The 18,934-nt window shown below is 53.9% G+C and overlaps 1 protein-coding gene across 1 annotated transcript; it reads right to left on the reverse strand.

Annotated features, from left to right (window-relative positions):
* Nucleotides 1–3,277: 3,277 nt before the first annotated feature.
* Nucleotides 3,278–17,769, reverse strand: TAS1R2 (taste 1 receptor member 2). The gene is made up of 6 exons (XM_043446096.1): nt 17,588–17,769; nt 16,154–16,454; nt 13,912–14,685; nt 11,290–11,499; nt 5,383–5,506; nt 3,278–4,628 (listed from the first exon to the last, which is right to left on the reverse strand). Exons 1-6 carry the CDS (start codon nt 17,767–17,769, stop codon nt 3,700–3,702), a joined length of 2,520 nt encoding a protein of 839 aa, XP_043302031.1. The 3' UTR covers nt 3,278–3,699.
* Nucleotides 17,770–18,934: the final 1,165 nt, after the last annotated feature.

The raw sequence follows: 18,934 nt of genomic DNA on the forward strand, positions 1-18,934 counted from the left end.
CTGGCTGGCCGCAGAGGCATTGGGCCCCTGGAGATGAAATTGGAGACGTGCGCGGGGTCCGGGCTTTGAAGGGTCCGATTGGCACACAAAGGGATTGAAGCGTGATCGTACAGGCGCTGGGGAGTCACAGAAGGTTTCTGAGCTGAGAAGGCCCGTGACTGTGATTGGCTTAAGGAGACGTCACTCAGTTGGCCAGAGTGTGGATTTAGGGAAGGACTACAGGGGCCTCGGAGAGGGAAGGTGAAGAGGTCCTCACGGAGAGAGGGTTACGGGTCAGAGATGAAGGGGAGGACCACCGGAGAGGTCCACTCGGTGGTCACGAGCAGGTCCTACGAGCAATCGGGAACCTTTGTTTATTTATCTGTTTCTCTTCATTCATTCTTTCATTCATCCTTGGCTGTGACGGTCTGTTGCCGCGTGCGGGCTCTCTAGCTGTGGGGAGCAGGGCCCCCTCCCCTCTGAGGTGTGCGGGCTTCTCTTGTCGGTGAGCACAGGCTCTAGGGTACTTGGGCTTCAGCGGTCACGGTGCATGGACTTAGCTACCCTGTGGCGTGTGAGATCTTCCCGGACCAGGGATTGAACCCATGTTCCCAGCATCGGCAGGCAGATTCTTAACCACTGGATCACCAGGGAAGTTCCAGTTAAGAAATTTCAGACCCCCCCAAAAAAAAGGAAAAGAAACGATCCAGGGAGGACACAAGAGCTGTACCCCTCAATTACTCCTTGAACCCAAACCCTAGCTCCTTCACTGACAAGTTGGTGACCCTGGGCAAGTTAAAAATCAACATCTCTGAGCTTCAGTTTCCTCTCTGGGAGGGTAAGGATGCTTTGGGTTACAAGGAACAGAAACCCAACTCAGACTATCTTGAACGATAATGGACTTTAATGGACTCGTGAAATGGGAGATCTCAGAGGTGGGGCTGCCTGTAGGCAAGATCCACCGTCTCGACAGTTTCCAAGGACCCACTTTTTCCATCCTTCCACTTGGCCTCTAAGACTGACTTGCCTTGCAGCCCTCCAAGAAATGCCCCCGGCTCCTGGGTCGACAGCCTTGCTGGCTCCTAAAGAAAGACTCTGTCCCAGCAAATGTCCTGAGAGTCATTCTGATTGGACCAACCCAGGTCACATGTCCACCCCAGAGCCAATCCCTGCAGCCAAGGGAAAGGTGTGTGTGGATTGGTTGGCCTGGGTCACCCGCTCCGTCCTCCAGAGCCAGGACACAGAGTCGGCTTCCCTAGAACCACATAGAGCTCCCTTGGGAGTCTGGGGGCTGCCAGGGAGGGAGGGAGGGAGGGAGGAAGGAAAGGATGCTGGGAGGTATCAGCACGTGGCCAGTGAGGGTCACTGGTACCAATCAGGCAGGGTCATCATGGGGATTACAGATAACACGTATGAAGCGCCTAACACCCAGCAGGTGCTCCTTCAAAGGCAATTCTTTTTGCTGTTACATACAAAAGACCTCCCTGAGAACAAAGAATGAGTCTAATGTGTGGTCCCAAAGGATAAAACTAGCAACCATCGATGTTTTGAAATCCCAGAGAGCTGGGTTTTCATTCACTCTAAGAAGAATTTTCTAACAACTAGCATTGTCCTCAATGAGCCTCCCGTCACTGGAGGGGAACAAGCAGGGATTAAGATCTCAGCTTGGGGTAGCTACAGGAGGAGGTGAGGAGCAGATACCTCTGAGGTCGGGGTGATTCCAGGATTCTGTCTCTAATGGTGGTCTAGAAGGCAGAACCAGGAAAATGAGGTCATTATCTCTTAGAGGAAGTGTTTAAACCAAAGCGTCAGAAGCTTGCGAGAAAAGAGAATTAAGAGCTTAAAACTCCCTGAGCCCCTGACAAGCTGGTCCCCAGGGCGAGGAGGCCAAGACAGAGACACGTCCCGGAACAGACAGTGCAGAGCTGCTCCTCGGAAGCTCAGGGCCCTACGTGGGCTCACCCAAGACGCTGGGCTCCCAGCGGAGGCAAGTGGAGGGGACAGAGAAGGCGTGGTCACGCCGACGGTCCATCCCTGCGTCTTCTTGCTGCAGTCTCCAGCCCACAAGCTGACCCCAGGGATGCAGGGAGAGAAGGCTGGTCACAGAGGTGAAGGGCAACCCCAGGCAGCCTGAGGAGAGGAGCAGGCCAGCCCACACAGGGGACACAGCAGTGGCCAGCAGGGAAGACGAGGTCAGGGTCCCCCACACCTAGCCCCTTCCGCTCCTGGTCCTTTCAACCAGCCACTTGTTCCCTTTGCCCAGGCTTCGCTCTGCAGCCTGCCTGCCCGCCCCCCGATTCCTCCCCACCCCAACTCAAACTTCCTGCCTTCCCAAGCTTTTTCTGTCCTTTAAGGCTCTTTTCAAATGTCAGCTTCCCCCAAGGTCTTCCCTGGTCACTACACTCACCAGCCGTCTCCCTAAACTCTGAAGCCCCCCCGCCCCAGCACACCACACTGCCCCCCGACCCCAGCCTACATGAAAAGGTTCCCCTCCACCAGCTTTGCAGGCAGGGCGTTCTGGGTCTCACTGCACAGAAGGTCAGGTTCCAGGGGTAAGCTGTGCGGGGCTGGGGACACTTCATAGCCTCTTTGAGTCGCCTTTATTCCCATCTGGGACCCATCCCAACCGCGGATCAAACTCCAGTCTCTTACGTCTCCTGCATTGGCAGGTGGGTCTTTACCACTAGCGCTACCTGGGAAGCCCATATACCATGGACACTGGGGTATAAGAAGGAAACACAGCCTTATTTTGTCCCTGACGGTTCTGATGACGCGGATTTGCAATGGTTGGCATTTATTGTGTACCTACTGTATGCACTTAGGGCTTCCCAGGTGGCTTAGTGGTTAAGAATCCGCCTGCCAATCAATGCAGGAGCCACAGGAGACGCGGGTTCAATCTCTGGGTTGGGAAGATTCCCTGGAGGAGGGCATGGCAACCCACTCCAGTATTCTTGCCTGGAGAATCCCCATGGACAGAGGGGCCCGGCGGGCTAGAGTCCGTGGGGTCGCAAAGAGTCAAACGAGACTGAAACGACTTAGCACGCACGCACACACCCACAGTAGCAACGCTGGGATTGAAACCAAGATCTCCGAATCCACATCTCTGTCCTCAGGGGACCTCTGGAAAACAAGGAGGAAACTCATTTGTTTCACCCAAGTAAGGTTTATTCACAAGCATTTATGTGCCTGGCTGTACTCAGAGATAACAGAGAGGCCGGGGACTCAAGCTCTGGGAGAATCTGGGGGATGAGACGTGGACACACGGACAGCGAGTGAGCGAGGTCCGGCAGCAGTTTCTGAGCTCCCATCCACCCCTCGCTAACCCCAGCCCACCAGCAGGCATCCCGTCACTGGGAGTCAGCAGCTGGAACCTACAGGAACCCACCGTGACCACCAGATGGCGCTGCTGGCTGCCAAGCTGGACTCCGTCCTTGGAAGCCAGTAGGTCACCTTGGGTGGTTTTCTAGGACGGGGCACAGCACCCGGCAAGCTAAACAGCGCGAGGGAAAGGAACAAAGGCGTCCATCACCAGGTGGGTAAGGACGGCCGGGACGCAGAGAACCTTGGACGGACAGCCAATCAGAGACCGGGGCCAGGTGGTAACAGGCGAGGGCAGCTTCCGGCAACCACCTGGGGTCCCTCTGGAGTTGAACGAGCAAGCCCCCTGGCCTCTGCCTCCCGACGCTGAGGCCCACGTCCCAGAGGGCAGACGATGGAGCACTAGTCCTTCCGCATGGTGTAGCCCTGAATCACGCTGTTGAAGTAGGCCGGCGTGTTGCGCTCCGGGTAGAAGAGAATCATGTAACACTTGGGGCCGAAGTAGCCCAGGCTGATGCCCAGGAGGTTGAGCACGGTGACCAAGAGGTCCAGGATGGTGACCAGCACCCCGCTGTAGACAGCCATGAAGGTGCAGAGGAAGACGGAGGAGGAGAAGTAGAAGATCATGCAGAAGGTGATGAACTTGGCCTCGTTGTAGTTGGTGGGCAGCTCCTTGCCCGTGTAGGCGAAGCCGAAGCCCAGCACGGACAGGAGCAGGTCCAGGCTGGTGTTGATCAGCAGCCCCCGGTGGTAGTTGGGGTTGCAGGACAAGATCAAGATCCTGGGGTCATCGGGGTCCACGCGGGTGGTGGGCATGGTGGTCGTGGCCAGCATGTTGCCGGCCACGATGACCATCTTCAGCATCATGACAGACGCCACGAAGACGTAGGGCCCGTGGTAGCGGCCCCAGCAGCTGTAGGCACGTGGGAGGCGTCGGGCCATCTTGAAGACACAGACAATCTGGAAGGAGCGCACGGTGATGCAGGAGATGCAGACGGTGAAGCAGAGTGTGAAGAAGGCCTGGCGGAAGAGGCAGGAGGACACCGTGGGTGGCCCCACGTACACGGGGACCGCCATGTACGCCATCAGCAGCGGCGCCAGCATCAGGAAGCACATGGGCCCTCCCGCCGAGCGGACCACGGGCGTCTGAACGTGCCTCCAGAAGATGATCACGATGGCCAGGGTGCTGAGGAAGCCCAGGGCGGCCAGCATGACCACGGCGATGGTGGGGGCCTCGTCCCACTCAAGGAAAGCCAGCTGCCGCTTGAAGCAGGAGGTGTCCTTCCTGTGGGACCACTCGGAGCTTGGGCAGGGCTGGCAGTCAAATTCATCTGCAAGAGCCCAGGGCAGCTCCCGTCAGCTAAACCCGCCTTCTCAGTGTCCACCTTCTCCAGGGCTGCACCCGGCCAGGTCCCCACCAAAGGGAGACAGAGCTACGGGCCACCAACGCTCACTGAGTTCCTCACACCCCCCCGGCTCATCAACCCCTCACAGCAACCCCATTTCACAGATGAGGAAACTGAGGGCCAGCCAGTTAAAGTCACAAAGCCAGAAGTTACAGAGGCAGGATTAGAATCAAGGTCTCCTTGATTCGCTCAGTTGGTAAAGAATCCGCCTGCAGTGCAGGAGACCCCGGTTCAATTCCTGGGTCGGGAAGATCCCCTGGAGAAGGGATAGGCTACCCACCCCAGTATTCTTGGCCTTCCCTGTTGGCTCAGCTGGTAAAGAATCCACCTGCAATGCGGGAGACCTGGGTTCGATCCCTGGGTTGGGAAGATCCCCTGGAGGAGGGAAACGCTACCCCCTCCAGTATTCTGGCCTGGAGAATTCCGTGGACTGTCTAGTCCATGGGGTCGCAAAGAGTCGGACATGACTGAGCGACTCTCACTGACTACTTGACTCAGAGCCTAACAACTGTAATTCTTTCTTTCCAAGATCTCATCCTCTGGTGGGAAATACATAGTCCCCGTCCTTGGACACGTGTCCCCGGGGAGACCGCCAAGACCCCCGCAAGGGCGAGAGGCCTGAGGGAGACCCCTGAGGGCAGGGCAGGCGCAGGGCGCGCGTGTGGGCCTGGAGTCACACCTGAGGTCTGGTTGAGGAAGGTGCCCGGGAGGCAGTCAATGCACTCAAAGCAGCAGGGGTGGAGGCCCACCGGCTTCTTCTTCTGCCCAGGCTGGCAGTTCTTGGAGCACATGGACACAGGGACCTGGGGGGGGAGGACAGAAGACCCTGAGTGCTCCTTCCCGCTCCCCGGGCCCCTCGTCTCCCCGTCTCACCCCCAGCAGGATGCTCCGGGGAGGGAAACTGGCCCTGTTGGGGAGGGGCAGGTGCCAGGACTGTCGTTGGCACTGGACCATCATAGAGATGCTCTTAGCTTTGCCCAGCAAAGACCTAATCTACCTTCTTCAGGAGACAGCACTCAGCTGCTGAGATGGAGACCTCCCGAGGTTACTGAGTGAACAGGGTGTGACTCTGGAGCTCCCAGCAGGCCTCTCATTTCTGGGGGGTTGGGGGGTGGGTGGAGATGTGACTCTGGAGCTCCCAGAAGGCCTCTCATTTCTGGGGGTGGGGGTGGGTGGGGATGTGACTCTGGAGCTCCCAGAAGGTCTCTCATTTCTGGGGGGTTGGAGGGTGGGTGGGGATGTGGAGAACATGTCTGAGGAAGGATCTGGGAGATGGGGAGAATGAGCTCCTGGATCCCGCCTTGCCTGAAGCCTCACGGTCAACCCTGGAGTCTTCCATGATGCAAGGCAATAAGTTAACTTTTTATTTATATCACTTTCTGTCACTTGCCACCAGGAGTCCTACTTAACGTGGTCTTTATGGAGGGGCAGGGTTGCCGGGTGACAAGAGCCGGCAGGCAGTGGCCACGCCTATAGGTTTTACTGCTGTATTCCTTAGAACAGAGGAGGCCTCCAATGACTGTTTATTAAGTGAATGACCTACAAGTAGAGGAAACAGTAAGAGCAAGGGGGTGGAGGAGAGGCTGGGGTTGGCGTTTTCGGAAAGAGGGCATGTCTAAGCCTGCTTGAAGCCAGGATGCTCTGGGAGAGGCTGGGGAGGGTGGGAGGTTGGACTAAGACACTAAAAATGTAGGGTCAGGGGCCTCAGCCATGCACGCTTCTTGATTGGGAGTGGCCCGATTAGATTCAGGTTGTATAAAAATTATCCTGGCTGCACAGTGCTGGAGCGGCGAGCGGCCAAGAGGCGCTACCCCACGTCCAAGGTCAGGAGCAGCGGCTGCGCTTTGCTGGGGCAGCCGTGAAGAGAGACCCCACGTCCAAGGTAAGAGAAACCCCAGTAAGACGGTAGGCGCTGAGAGAGGGCATCAGAGCACAGACAGACTGAAACCACAATCACAGAAAACTAGCCAACCTGATCACACGGACCACAGCCTTGTCTGACTCAATGAAACTAAGCCATGCCGTGCGGGGCCCCCCAAGACAGCCGGGTCATGGTGGAGATGTCTGACAGAATGTGGTCCACTGGAGAAGGGAATGGCAAACCACTTAAGTACTCTTGCCTTGAGAACCCCATAAACAGTATGAAAAGGCAAAATGATAGGATACTGAAAGAGGAAGTCCCCAGGTCGGTAGGTGCCCAATATGCTACTGGAGATCAGTGGAGAAATAACTCCAGAAAGAATGAAGGGATGGAGCCAAAGCAAAAACAACACCCAGCTGTGGATGTGACTGGTGATAGAAGCAAGGTCCAATGCTGTAAAGAGCAATATTGCACAGGAACCTGGAATGTCAGGTCCATGAATCAAGGCAAATTGGAAGTGGTCAAACAGGAGATGGCAAGAGTGAACGTTGACATTCTAGGAATCAGTGAACAAAGATGGACTGGAATGGGTTAATTTAACTCAGATGACCATTATGTCTACGACTGTGGGCAGGAATCCCTTAGAAGAAATGGAGTAGCCATCATAGTCTACAAAAGAGTCTGAAATGCAGTACTTAGATGCAATCTCAAAAACGACAGAATGATCTCTGTTTGTTTCCAAGGCAAACCATTCAATATCACGGTAATCCAAGCCTATGCCCCAACCAGTAACGCTGAAGAAGGGGAAGTTGAACAGTTCTATGAAGACCTATAAGACCTTTTAGAACTAGCACCCAAAAAAGATGTCCTTTTCACTATAGGGGACTGAAATGCAAAAGTAGGAAGTCAAGAAACACCTGGAGTAACAGGCAAATTTGGTCTTGGAGTACGGAATGAAGCAGGGCAAAGGCTAACAGAGTTCTGCCAAGAGAACACACTGGTCATAGCAAACACTCTCTTCCAACAACACAAGAGAAGACTCTACACATGGACATCACCAGATGGCCAACACCAAAATCAGATTGATTATATTCTTTGCAGCCAAAGATGGAGAAGCTCTATACAGTCAGCAAAAACAAGACTGGGAGCTGAAGGTAGCTCAGATCATGAACCCCTTATTGCCAAATTCATACTTAAATTGAAGAAAGTAGGGAAAATCACTACGCCATTCAGGTATGACCTAAATCAAATCCCTTATGATTATACAGTAGAAGTGAGAAATAGATTTAAGGGACTAGATCTGATAAACAGAGTGCCTGATGAACTATGGACAAAAGTTTGTGATATTGTACAGGATACAGGGAGCAAGACCATCCCCAAGAAAAAGAAATGCAAAAAGGCAAAATGGCTGTTTGAGGAGGCCTTACAAATAGCTATGAAAAGAAGGGAAGTGAAAACCAAAGGAGAAAAAGAAAGATATACCCACTTGAATGCACAGTTCCAAAGAACAGCAAGGAGAGATAAGAAAGCCTTCCTTAGTGATCAGTTCAAAGAAATAGAGGAAAATAATAGAATGGAAAAGACTAGAGATCTCTTCAAAAAAATCAGAGATACCAAGGGAGCATTTCATGCAAAAATAGGCTCAATAAAGGACAGAAATGGTATGGACCTAACAGAAGCTGAAGATATTAAGAAGAGGTGGCAAGAATACACAGAAGAACTGTACAAAAAAGATCTTCATGACCCAGATAATCACAATGGTGTGATCACTCACCTAGAGCCAGACATCCTGGAATGTGAAGTCAAGTGGGCCTTAGAAAGCATCACTACAAACAAAGCTAGTGGAGGTGATGGAATTCCAGTTGAGCTATTTCAAATCCTAAAAGATGATGCTGTGAAAGTGCTGCACTCAATAGGTCAGCAAATTTGGAAAACTCAGCAGTGGCCCCAGGATTGGAAAAGGTCAGTTTTCATTCCAATCCCAAAGAAAGGCAATGCCAAAGAATGTTCAAACTACTGCAAAATTGCACTCATTTCACACGCTATTAAAGTAATGCTCAAAATTCTCCAAGCCAGGCTTCAGCAATACGTGAACTGTGAACTTCCAGATGTTCAAGCTGGTTTTAGAAAAGGCAGAGGAACCAGAGATCAAATTGCCAACATCCACTAGATCATCGAAAAAGCAAGAGAGTTCCAGAAAAACATCTATTTCTGCTTTATTGACTATGCCAAAGCCTTTGACTGTGTGGATCACAATAAACTCTGGAAAATTCTTCAAGAGATGGGAATACCAGACCACCTGATCTGCCTCTTGAGAAACCTGTATGCAGGTCAGGAAGAAACAGTTAGAACTGTACATGGAACAACAGACTGGTTCCAAATTGGAAAAGGAGTACGTCAAGGCTCTACATTGTCACCCTGCTTATTTAACTTATATGCAGAGTACATCATGAGAAATGCTGGGCTGGAAGAAGCACAAGCTGGAATCAAGATTGCCGGGAGAAATATCAATAACCTCAGATATGCAGATGACACCACCCTTATGGCAGAAAAGGAAGAAGAACTAAAGAGCCTCTTGATGAAAGTGAAAGAGGAGAGTGAAAAAGTTGGCTTAAAGCTCAACATTCAGAAAACTAAGATCATGGCATCTGGTCCCATCACTCCATGGGAAATAGATGGGGAAACAGTGGAAACAGTGGCTGACTTTATTTTTTTGGGCTCCAAAATCACTGCAGATGGTGACTGCAGCCATGAAATTAAAAGACGCTTACTCCATGGAAGAAAAGTTATAACCAACCTAGACAGCATATTAAAAAGCAGAGACATTACTTTGTCAACAAAGGTCCATCTAGTCAAGGCTATGGTTTTTCCAGTAGTCATGTGTCGATGTGAGAGTTGGACTATAAAGAAAGCTGAGCACAAGAAGAGCTGAGCATCAAGAAGAATTGATGCTTTTGAACTGTGGTGTTGGAGAAGATTCTTGAGAGACCCTTGGACTGCAAGGAGATCCAACCAGTCCATCCTAAAGGAGATCAATCCTGGGTGTTCACTGGAGGGACTGATGCTGAAGCTGAAACTCCAGTACTTTGGCCACCTATGCGAAGAGCTGACTCATTTGAAAAGACCCTGATGCTGGGAGAGATTGAAGGCAGGAGGAGAAGGGGACGACAGAGGATGACATGGTTGGATGGAGTCATGACTCAATGGACATGAGTTTGAGTAAGCTCTGGGAGTTGGTGATGGACAAGGAGGCCTGGCGTGCTGCAATCCATGGGGTCTCAGAGGGTCCGACACAACTGATGACTGAACTGAACTGAACTGAAGCAACTTAGCACACACGCACGCACACATGCAATAGCCAAGCTGCTACATATATTCAAACTACTACAAATATTCAAATTAAAAAAAGATAAAATCTCAAAGGAAGCCGGGGGCAAGGGGTGGAGAATACAAACAAAAATGTTTACTAAGGGACAGAAGGATATTTATATTTATAAGAGAGTCAATCCATCAAGAAGATATAATAATTACAAACCTATATGCACCTAACAAGAGAGCTGCAAACTCCAGGGGAAATAGGACCATTGCAGATGTAACTGGCTGAGATGACGTCATCCTGGAAGAGGGTGGGGATCAACTCCAGCATGACTGATGTCTTTATAAAAAGGGGAGACTTGGAGACAGACCCGCCCACGGGGAGAACGCCACCTAAAGATAGAGGCAGAGATGGAGTGATGTGGCAGGAGCCCAGGAAAGCCAGCAGGGGCCAGCGGTCACCAGCAGCCAGACGAGAGGCCTGGGATAGGAGGCTTCAACCCTCTAGCACCTTGACCTGGGGCTTCCGGCCTCCGGAACTGGGAGACAATACATTTCTGCAGGTTAAGCCCCGAGTTTGTGGTCCTTTGTGATGGCAGTCCCAGCAAACGAATAAAGACATCAACCCAACATACTCCGTGAAAATCCCCGAGAAGCTCAGGAACTAGCCCCACCCAAAGCTTCTGGAAAGGGGGTGGGGTGGGGTGGGGAGAGTGAAGAGGCCTCTGCGGGGCTTTTAGACGCCCTCCCTCACCCCACAGGGCTCAGCCTCTACCCCCTCCACCCCTGCAGCGTTCTGACAGCTGCTTACAGAAAGAGGGTAAAACCAAAGAGTTTAGACTGACAGACGTCAGCCACGGCGGACAGCAGAGCTATCATCACCAGAAGGTGAGTACTCCTCGACAGGGTGTAGAGAGAGACACGGGCAAGCTGTGTGGCCTTAGGCGGGTCACCAACCACTCTGCCTTCAGTTTTCTAACGCATAAAACGGAAGAGGCGGAGAAGGGGATGACAGAGGATGAGATGGCTGGATGGCATCACTGACCCAGGGGCTGTGAGTTTGAGCGAGCTCCAGGAGATGGTGATGGACCGGGAAGCCTGGCAAGCTGCAGTCCATGGGGCTACAAAGAGTCGGGCACGACTGGGCAACTGAACAACAGCAGCATCTATTTTCCGGGGGTGCCGTGAGAGTTGCAGTCTTTAATACACACATGTCCTGAGCCCCTTGGCCCTGAGGAGCCAGAAAGCCCTGACGCTGGGCAGTTCTCCGTCAGGGGAAGAAGGCCAGGACCCCAGACGATACACCCACACATAGAGACGCCCCCACTTATCAATAATGAACGCAGGTCAAAGGGCCCCCCCACCCCAGCTCCAGCCCTGGTGCCCCGCCCCAGGCCCCCTGAGGCTGACCGTGTTGTTGGGGGTGTTCCAGGAGATGTCATGGATGTGCTTCAGCCGCCGCTTGGATGGCTGGTAGGAGGCAACGCTCCGGAAAGGGTTCTGGCTCAGGTCCCATTGCCACTGGATGATCTCCAGGTGCAGAGACAGGTCCCCTTGCTCGTTGAAGAAGATTTGGTGGCCCAGGAGGGTGAAGTTGACCTTCCAGATCTCCGGAAGCAGCTAGAGGGGCCCGAGGGAAGGGAAGTGGAGCCGGCATCAGAGGTCAGGCCAGACCTGGGAAAAATTCTACCAGCCCATAGGCCTTGATTTCCGTATCTGTGAAATGGGGCTGATAAAACTGCGAAAATGTGGCAGTTTGGAGGCAGTGGCTCAGAGATCTGACTTTAGAGTCAGATACATCTGGGTTTTCACAGCCCATCTACCTCCTGCTGTGAGACCTTGGACCTGTCACGTAACCTCTATAAACCCCAGATTCTCCTTCGGCAAAGCAGGAGTCAGAAAAGCCTGATCTTCTGGGCTCTGAAGCAATTGGTGAGTGAATCTGCATTAGAGGCTCAGAACAGTGCCTGGAAAATAGTCAGTACTCACCTCCTGTGAGACGTCAATAAGATTCCTTTTCCCTGGAAGTCACTTTGGCCATCCCTCTGTGACCTGGGGTTCAGAGTCCACTGCCTCTCCCACCTGCCAGCATCTTCCCTGCCCCCTTGGGTCCTGCCCACCACCCCACACTTCGGAGCTAACTCTCATTTCAGTCTCTCCCCACCCCAACCGCCTTCATTCTCACCGAGCAGAAGCTGGTCCAAACTAAATACGCTTTGCAGCGGGCATCCTTTGGCCTGAATTCCAGTCCTAACTCTGTCCTCAATTTGCTATGTGACTTCAAGTTAGTCACTGAACCTCTCTGGGCTGATCCCTAATCAGCCCCAGCTGATCTCTGGGGCTTCCAGCTCAGATATCCCATCCATCTGGCTCCTAGATCTTTCTTCCATAAACAAGGGAGTCTGCTGGACTACATCTCGGAGTCCACCCCACCTCGGGAATTGTCAGACACATAGCCCAAGGAGTTGGTCCCTAGCCTTCTCCCTGCCCTTCCAGGACAGTGAGGTCCTGGCTCTGAAAGTTTCAACTATGCACTGGTTTATGGGCCCAAGAGCAATGGCCCCGGGAACTGAGCAGGGAGGCCTGAGGGTGGTAGTCAGGATGGCAGCGGCCCTGGGGAGCCAGCGCTGGGGTCCGTGTCCCACCACACCTGGCAGCGCTGGGCTGGGCAACCTGCATTCCAGGGGTCCAAGGCGTGGGGTCAGAAAACACCTCCCTGCAATCCTCCTGAGTGGGTGGGACTTATTACCAGCAGGGGCCTGGGCCTCTCCCCACTCCCCTTTTGGGTCTGGGACCTGCATGCCCTGGGGTTTCCCCCATGGCTCAGCTGTAAAGAATCTGCCTGCAATGCAGGAAAGTGAGTTTAATCCCTGGGTCGGGAAGATCCCCTGGAGGACGAAATGGCAACCCATTCTGCTCCAGTGTTCTTGCCCGGGAAAAATCCCATGGACAGAGGAGCCTGGCGAGCGACAATCCATGGGGGTCGCAAAGAGTCAGACAGGACTGAGCCTAAGCACTTGTTTCCCCTTTCTCATCTAGCCCCACCCCCAGCCCCATCAGTGGGGCTGCCCCAGGCCCCACGCCCTCTCCTGAGGCCGGACCCTAGTGTTAGAAAGGAGGAGACACCTGGCTTCTACTCTGCACCAAGTAAGGTACAAACATGACTGTTAATCCTCCACGTAACTCAGCAGCGTACATACTACTCCTTCTGTTTAAGAAATGAGAAAACCGGGGCTCAGAGATACCAAATAACTTGCCCAAAGCTGCACAGCCAGCGGTGGTAGGACTGGGACCCTGCCTGATGCCGAAGCTCTGCCCAGTTCATCACCATCCGCCTCCCCCCAGGTGGGCTGTCTGAGAAGTGCCTGAGGGCTGTCGGAGAGGATAAAGATGGGGGTGGGAGGTGGCTGAGCCACAGAGTGGGCAGATTCCAAACTGTGAAAAAGCCAGTGAACTGTTTAAGCAGAGATGTCTGACAGCGGGCAGAAAGCGTACATCTCTGGTCTCTATCTCCTCTGCTCGTCTAGGTCCTCAGGGAAACCTTCTCTGCCTTCCGAAGGTGCATGGTAGGATGTGCCTATGCGCATGCGTAAACCAGGCACGCACAACTTTCAGTTCCGGGTCTGAATCAAGGCGGACAGAACTGGAACAAGAAGATCGATAAACCTGAGAGCTGATGGGACCCAGCCCAGCCTCAGCGCCTCCACCCGGGCGAGGCTGTGTGGGGACCGGGGGCTCCCGCTGCCTGCAGGGATTCCTACTAGAGAATTTCACCCAAATCTTGCTCCCAGGACAGATTCTCGTGGATGGGGATGATTAAATTAATTCTTAACAAAGGTACTCTGTTTTGTCACCACGAAGGACTCCTACGTGCCTGGAGGCAGGGCGTGCGCCATGGTCTCTTCCACTCACTCGTCCAGAACCCACCAAGGGAAGGTGAGGCCGGAGCTGAGCGCTTGGCGGTCTCCATGGCAACCACGGACTCTGCGCCTGCTCCCTGAGGCCCTTGGTACCCCGCGGGCCCGATCTCACCTGCCAAGGGTACACCACATCCTTGCGGCAGCCGCCCTGGTTGCAGCCCAGGAGACTGTGCAGCGCGTGCGCCACGGCGTAGACTGCGGAGTACACGCTGTAGACCACGCGCTCGCCGGAGAGCGTGAGGATGCTGTTGAAGGACTCGGTGGTGTTCAGACAGGTGTCACACTCCTGGTTGCAGTTGGCCCCTCCGCTGCTCCTGTTGAGCGCGGGCCGGCCGAGCTGGGAGCGGCGCACACGGAACTCGCTGAAGCCCGGGATGGGCACGCTCTGGGTGGTGATGCCCAGGAAGGTGCCAGCGTGCTGCAGCTCAGTGAGGTTGTGCAGGACCGGGTCGATGGCCCAGGACTCGGAGGCGATCCACACGGCACCCGTGAAGTTCTGGCGCAGCACTTCGTGGAAGAAGTTGTGCAGGGCCAGCTCCGGGGAAAACACCACCACGACACGCGCAGTGCTCTGCTGCAGCTTGCCCACGATGGCCTCCAGACGCTCCTGGTCCTGCGGCGTCATCGTCTGGTTGGGCTGCGGCGTGGGCAGCGTCTCCTGGAAGGCGATGCAGATGTCACGGTGCGCCAGGCGCTGGCTGAGCAGGTGGCTGTTCTCGCGGCCGTAGTCGTCGCCACTGGCCAGCACGACGATCCAGTTCCAGCGGAAGTGCTGCAGCACCTGCACCATGGCCTCCATCTGGTGATCCGCGCCCGGCACGGTGCGCAGCACCGCGGGGAACCTGCCCTTGTTGCCCAGCTCGTCGTTGATGGCGCTGTAGGTGATCTGCCGGAGTGGAGGGTCCTTGGGCATTAGCGGGGGAGGGGGGGGCATGGGGGGGCTTGGGGGGGAGGGGGGGAGATCTCACGCAGCAAAGCTCCCTTCCTCCTTCATCTCCCTTAAGCCTCCATCCAGTCTCACCCTCCCCCACATCACCTGCCACCCCCACCGCCCCACGTGGCCCACCTCCCTTAACTTTGACTTGACTTTCCCTGACTTCCCTGATGGCACAGGTGGTAAAGCATTTGCCTACAATGCTGGAGACCCAGGTTCGACCCCTGGTTCGGGAAGGTCTCCTGGATGAAGGAAACGGCAACCCACTCCTGTGTGCTTGCCTGGAAAATCCCATGGATGGATGGAGAAGCCTGGTAGGCTACAGTCCATGGGGTTGCAAAGAGCCAGACACAACTGAGCGACTTCCCTTTCCTTTTCCCCCTTTCCTCCAGCGCACTTCTCACTTCCTGTCATCCTGTATCACCTCCTGATTTACACTGGTCCCTCCGTCTCTCCCCCCACCCCAGGAAGATCAGCTCTTTGAGGGCAGATGTCTGTGCCTCCACAGCTGCATTGCCAACACCTGCAGCAGTACCTAGCTCAGCGCATGCTCAATACATATTCGGTAAATAAGTGAAAGAATGAGTTCAGTCCTGGACTAGATGCTTCAGTTAAGACTATTAATGTTTACTGAGCACCTACTATGAGTCAGAACCTTGGTGCTCAATGTAATAAAAACAACAGCAAAAATCACAGCATTCGTAACTAACTGCCCCCTGTCTGCCCGAGTCTTGCGCTAGCTGCTCTTTAACGAGCAGACATTTTATGCCAGTTATGCCTTTTGGATCATGATGAGGAAAACAGAACAGCAGCGTAATTCTGGCAACCCACTCCACTCCTCTTGCTTGGAAAATCTCATGGACAGAGGAGCCTGGCGAGCTACAGTCCATGGGATCGTAAAGAGTTGGACACAACTGAGCAACTAACACACACACACACAGTAATTCTATAGCACTTTTTTGAGGAACTGCCATGGGGCGGACTCCACGCTAGGAAACTATGCAGAGTGGTATGGAGCATTTTCTGAACTTTCATTCTCATGCAAGATTCCTGACCCCACAACGGCAACATTATTGACTACCTACTGTGTGCTAGAAATTCTTACCTAGGTTGAATGCTTTAATCTTCAGACAGTCCAAAGATAGGACTCTTATCTTTCCACTTTAAAGATGCGGAAACTGAGGCTTGGGAGACTTAAGAGATTGGCTCCAGGTCTCACAATGGTCAAGACTCAGCGGCAAGGTGCACACCCAGGTCTCTCTGCCTTCAAAGCCTGAACTCTTAACCAATAGGCTGGCTGCCTGCCAGGGCTGGGGTGGATGTCTTGACCTTGCTTCCGCTCCCCCAGGCATCCCCTGTAGATACTGGTCGGGCGGTGAGCCCTCTGGACAAGCCCTCCTCCCCAGCCCCGGGGCCTCACCTGTGGAAGGAGGAAGAGGGAGAGGAAGTTGGCCACGGTCTTGACGGACTCAGAGTTGTCAGGACCTATGATGGCCACCACCCGGGGCACATAGTGGCTGTAGTCCTCCTGGATGGGCAAGAAGTAGTCATCCTGTGACAAGAAGTAGAGCGCCGGCTGGACGTTGTTGGACATGTAGCAGGAGTCCACCATCTCGTAGCCCAGCAGCACGTCGGGCAGCAGGCTGCTGTCATTGTTGATCTCCTCCACCGCGAAGCGCATAGCCTGCATGAGGTTGTAGCCCAGCACCTTCATCTCGTACCTGGAGGGGCCGCCGTGGGAGGGTGGGCAACAGGTCCAGAGCAGAAGGGGAGGAGAGGAGAGGGGTGGGCGAGCCAGCCTGTCCCTCCTGCCCACAGTAGGAAAACCAAGGCATCGCCCACGAAGCAACCACTCCAAAGGGTTCTGGCATTTTTACATCGTTTTCACCACCCCGCAGCTCTGGGATCACCATCATCCCTATGACCACCACTGACACTAGGATCTCTGTGGCCACCATCAGTCACTTACCACTGCCACGAATACCACCATCCCTGTGGCCTATGTCATCACCCTATCAGTGTCCATCAATGGGACCATCATCACCTACCAGGGCCTCCATCATCACCACCATCACCACCATCACCACCACCATCACCAGCACCACCATCACCATCACCACCATCACCACCATCACCACCAGCACCACCATCACCACCATCACCATCACCATCACCACCATCACCACCATCACCATCACCATGACCATCACCACCATCACCATCACCACCACCATCACCACCATCACCACCATCACCATCACCACCATCACCACAATCACCACCACCATCACCACCAGCACCATCACCATCACCACCAGCACCACCATCACCACCATCACCACCACCATCACCACCATCACCACCATCACCATCACCATGACCATCACCACCATCACCATCACCACCACCATCACCACCATCACCATCACCACCACCACCACCATCACCACCCATCACCATCACCACCATCACCATCACCACCACCATCACACCATCACCATCATCACCATCACCACCATCACATCACCATCACCAACCACCATCACCACCATCACCACCATCACCATCACCACCACCATCACCACCACCACCACCATCACCACCACCATCACCATCATCATCACCACCATCACCATCACCACCATCACCACCATCACACCATCACCATCACCATCACCACCATCACCACCATCACCACCACCACCATCACCACCACCATCACCACCATCACCATCACCACCATCACCACCATCACCACCACCATCACCACCATCACCACCATCACCATCACCTCCATCACCTCCATCACCACCCTGCCACTGCCACCGCTTCCAGCCTTATGCTGGAGACTCACTCCTTGCACTTGGGCACCTTCAGGTAGTTGAGGTGGACTATGCCCTTCACGTTGGCATGGAGGGTGAAGAGGCCACCCAGGAGGTAATCACCAGGCAGGAAGAACTCCGAGTTCTCCACCGGCTCAGCCAGGGCTTGCAGAAGGAAGAGCAAGGAGCAGGCTGCCCTGCCCTTGGGTCCCATGGCTGGGAAATGGAGGTCTCAGAGGTGGCTCTGCCTCCCAGGAGAGCTGAAAACCTGACCCAGGGGATTTGCACAGACATTTACATACTGGTCCTGTTGCTGTTCATGGGGCAGGGAAGCACCTGGGACAGGTAGAGAGGTCTGTGGGCTCTGGGGAAAGAGGAGGCTGGAATTAGGATGAGCCTCCTGTCACCTGGATGAGGTCACATCTTCCTATGGTTTCAGACATTTGGGAGTGAAGGACATTCAGTTCAGTTCAGTCACTCAGATGTGTCTGACTCTCTGTGACCCCATGAACTGCAGCACACCAGGCCTCCCTGTCCATCACCAACTCCCAGAGCCTACTCAGACTCATGTCCATCGAGTCAGCGATGCCATCCAACCATCTCATCCTCTGTTGTCCCCTTCTCCTCCTGCCTTCAGTCTTTCCCAGCATCAGGGTATTTTCTAATGAGCCAGCTCTTTGTATAAGGTGACCAAAGTATTGGAGACTCAGTTTCAGCTTCAGCATCAGTCCTTCCAATGAATATTCAAGACTGATCTCCTTTAGGATTGACTGGTTTGATCTTGCAGTCCAAGGGACTCTCAAGAGTCTTCTCCAGCACCACAGTTCAAAAGCTGTGAAGGACATAGATTCTCCCATTAGGAGCAGAGTAGAGGGGGGCAAATTGAGCCCACACTTGAGCCTGACCAAGCTGGGGCTGTCACGTGGTCCAGTATCCCACACCCGACCCATTGTAGTTGTTCTAAAACAGCAGGCCCGATACTAAGAGTCAGGCATCACACTGAGAGCTCGTCATTCGCCGTCTCATTTACTGCTCACCGTAACTGGGGCTGTTACCAACCCCATTTCAGAGATGAGGAGACTGAGGCACAGAGAAGTTAAGAAACTCACTGGCAGTTGCACAACCAAGAGAGCTGGGGTTCAAAACCTCAAGGCCTGGATCTTAACCTCCATGCCGTGTTACCTCAAAAGGGCCTTGTTCAGAATATATATATATATATATATTTACTTATTTGGTTGTGTTGGGTCTTGGTTGCAGCAGGCGGGACCGTCACTGAGCCAAGTGGGATCTTTGGATCGCTCCTCACAGCACCAGACTCTCTGGTTGCGTTGCAGGGGCTCAGCTGTGGCACTCCGGCTCAGCTGCTCTGTGGCAGATGG

This window comes from Cervus canadensis, chromosome 24, assembly GCF_019320065.1.
Source record: "Cervus canadensis isolate Bull #8, Minnesota chromosome 24, ASM1932006v1, whole genome shotgun sequence".
Classification (NCBI taxonomy): Eukaryota; Metazoa; Chordata; class Mammalia; order Artiodactyla; family Cervidae; genus Cervus; species Cervus canadensis.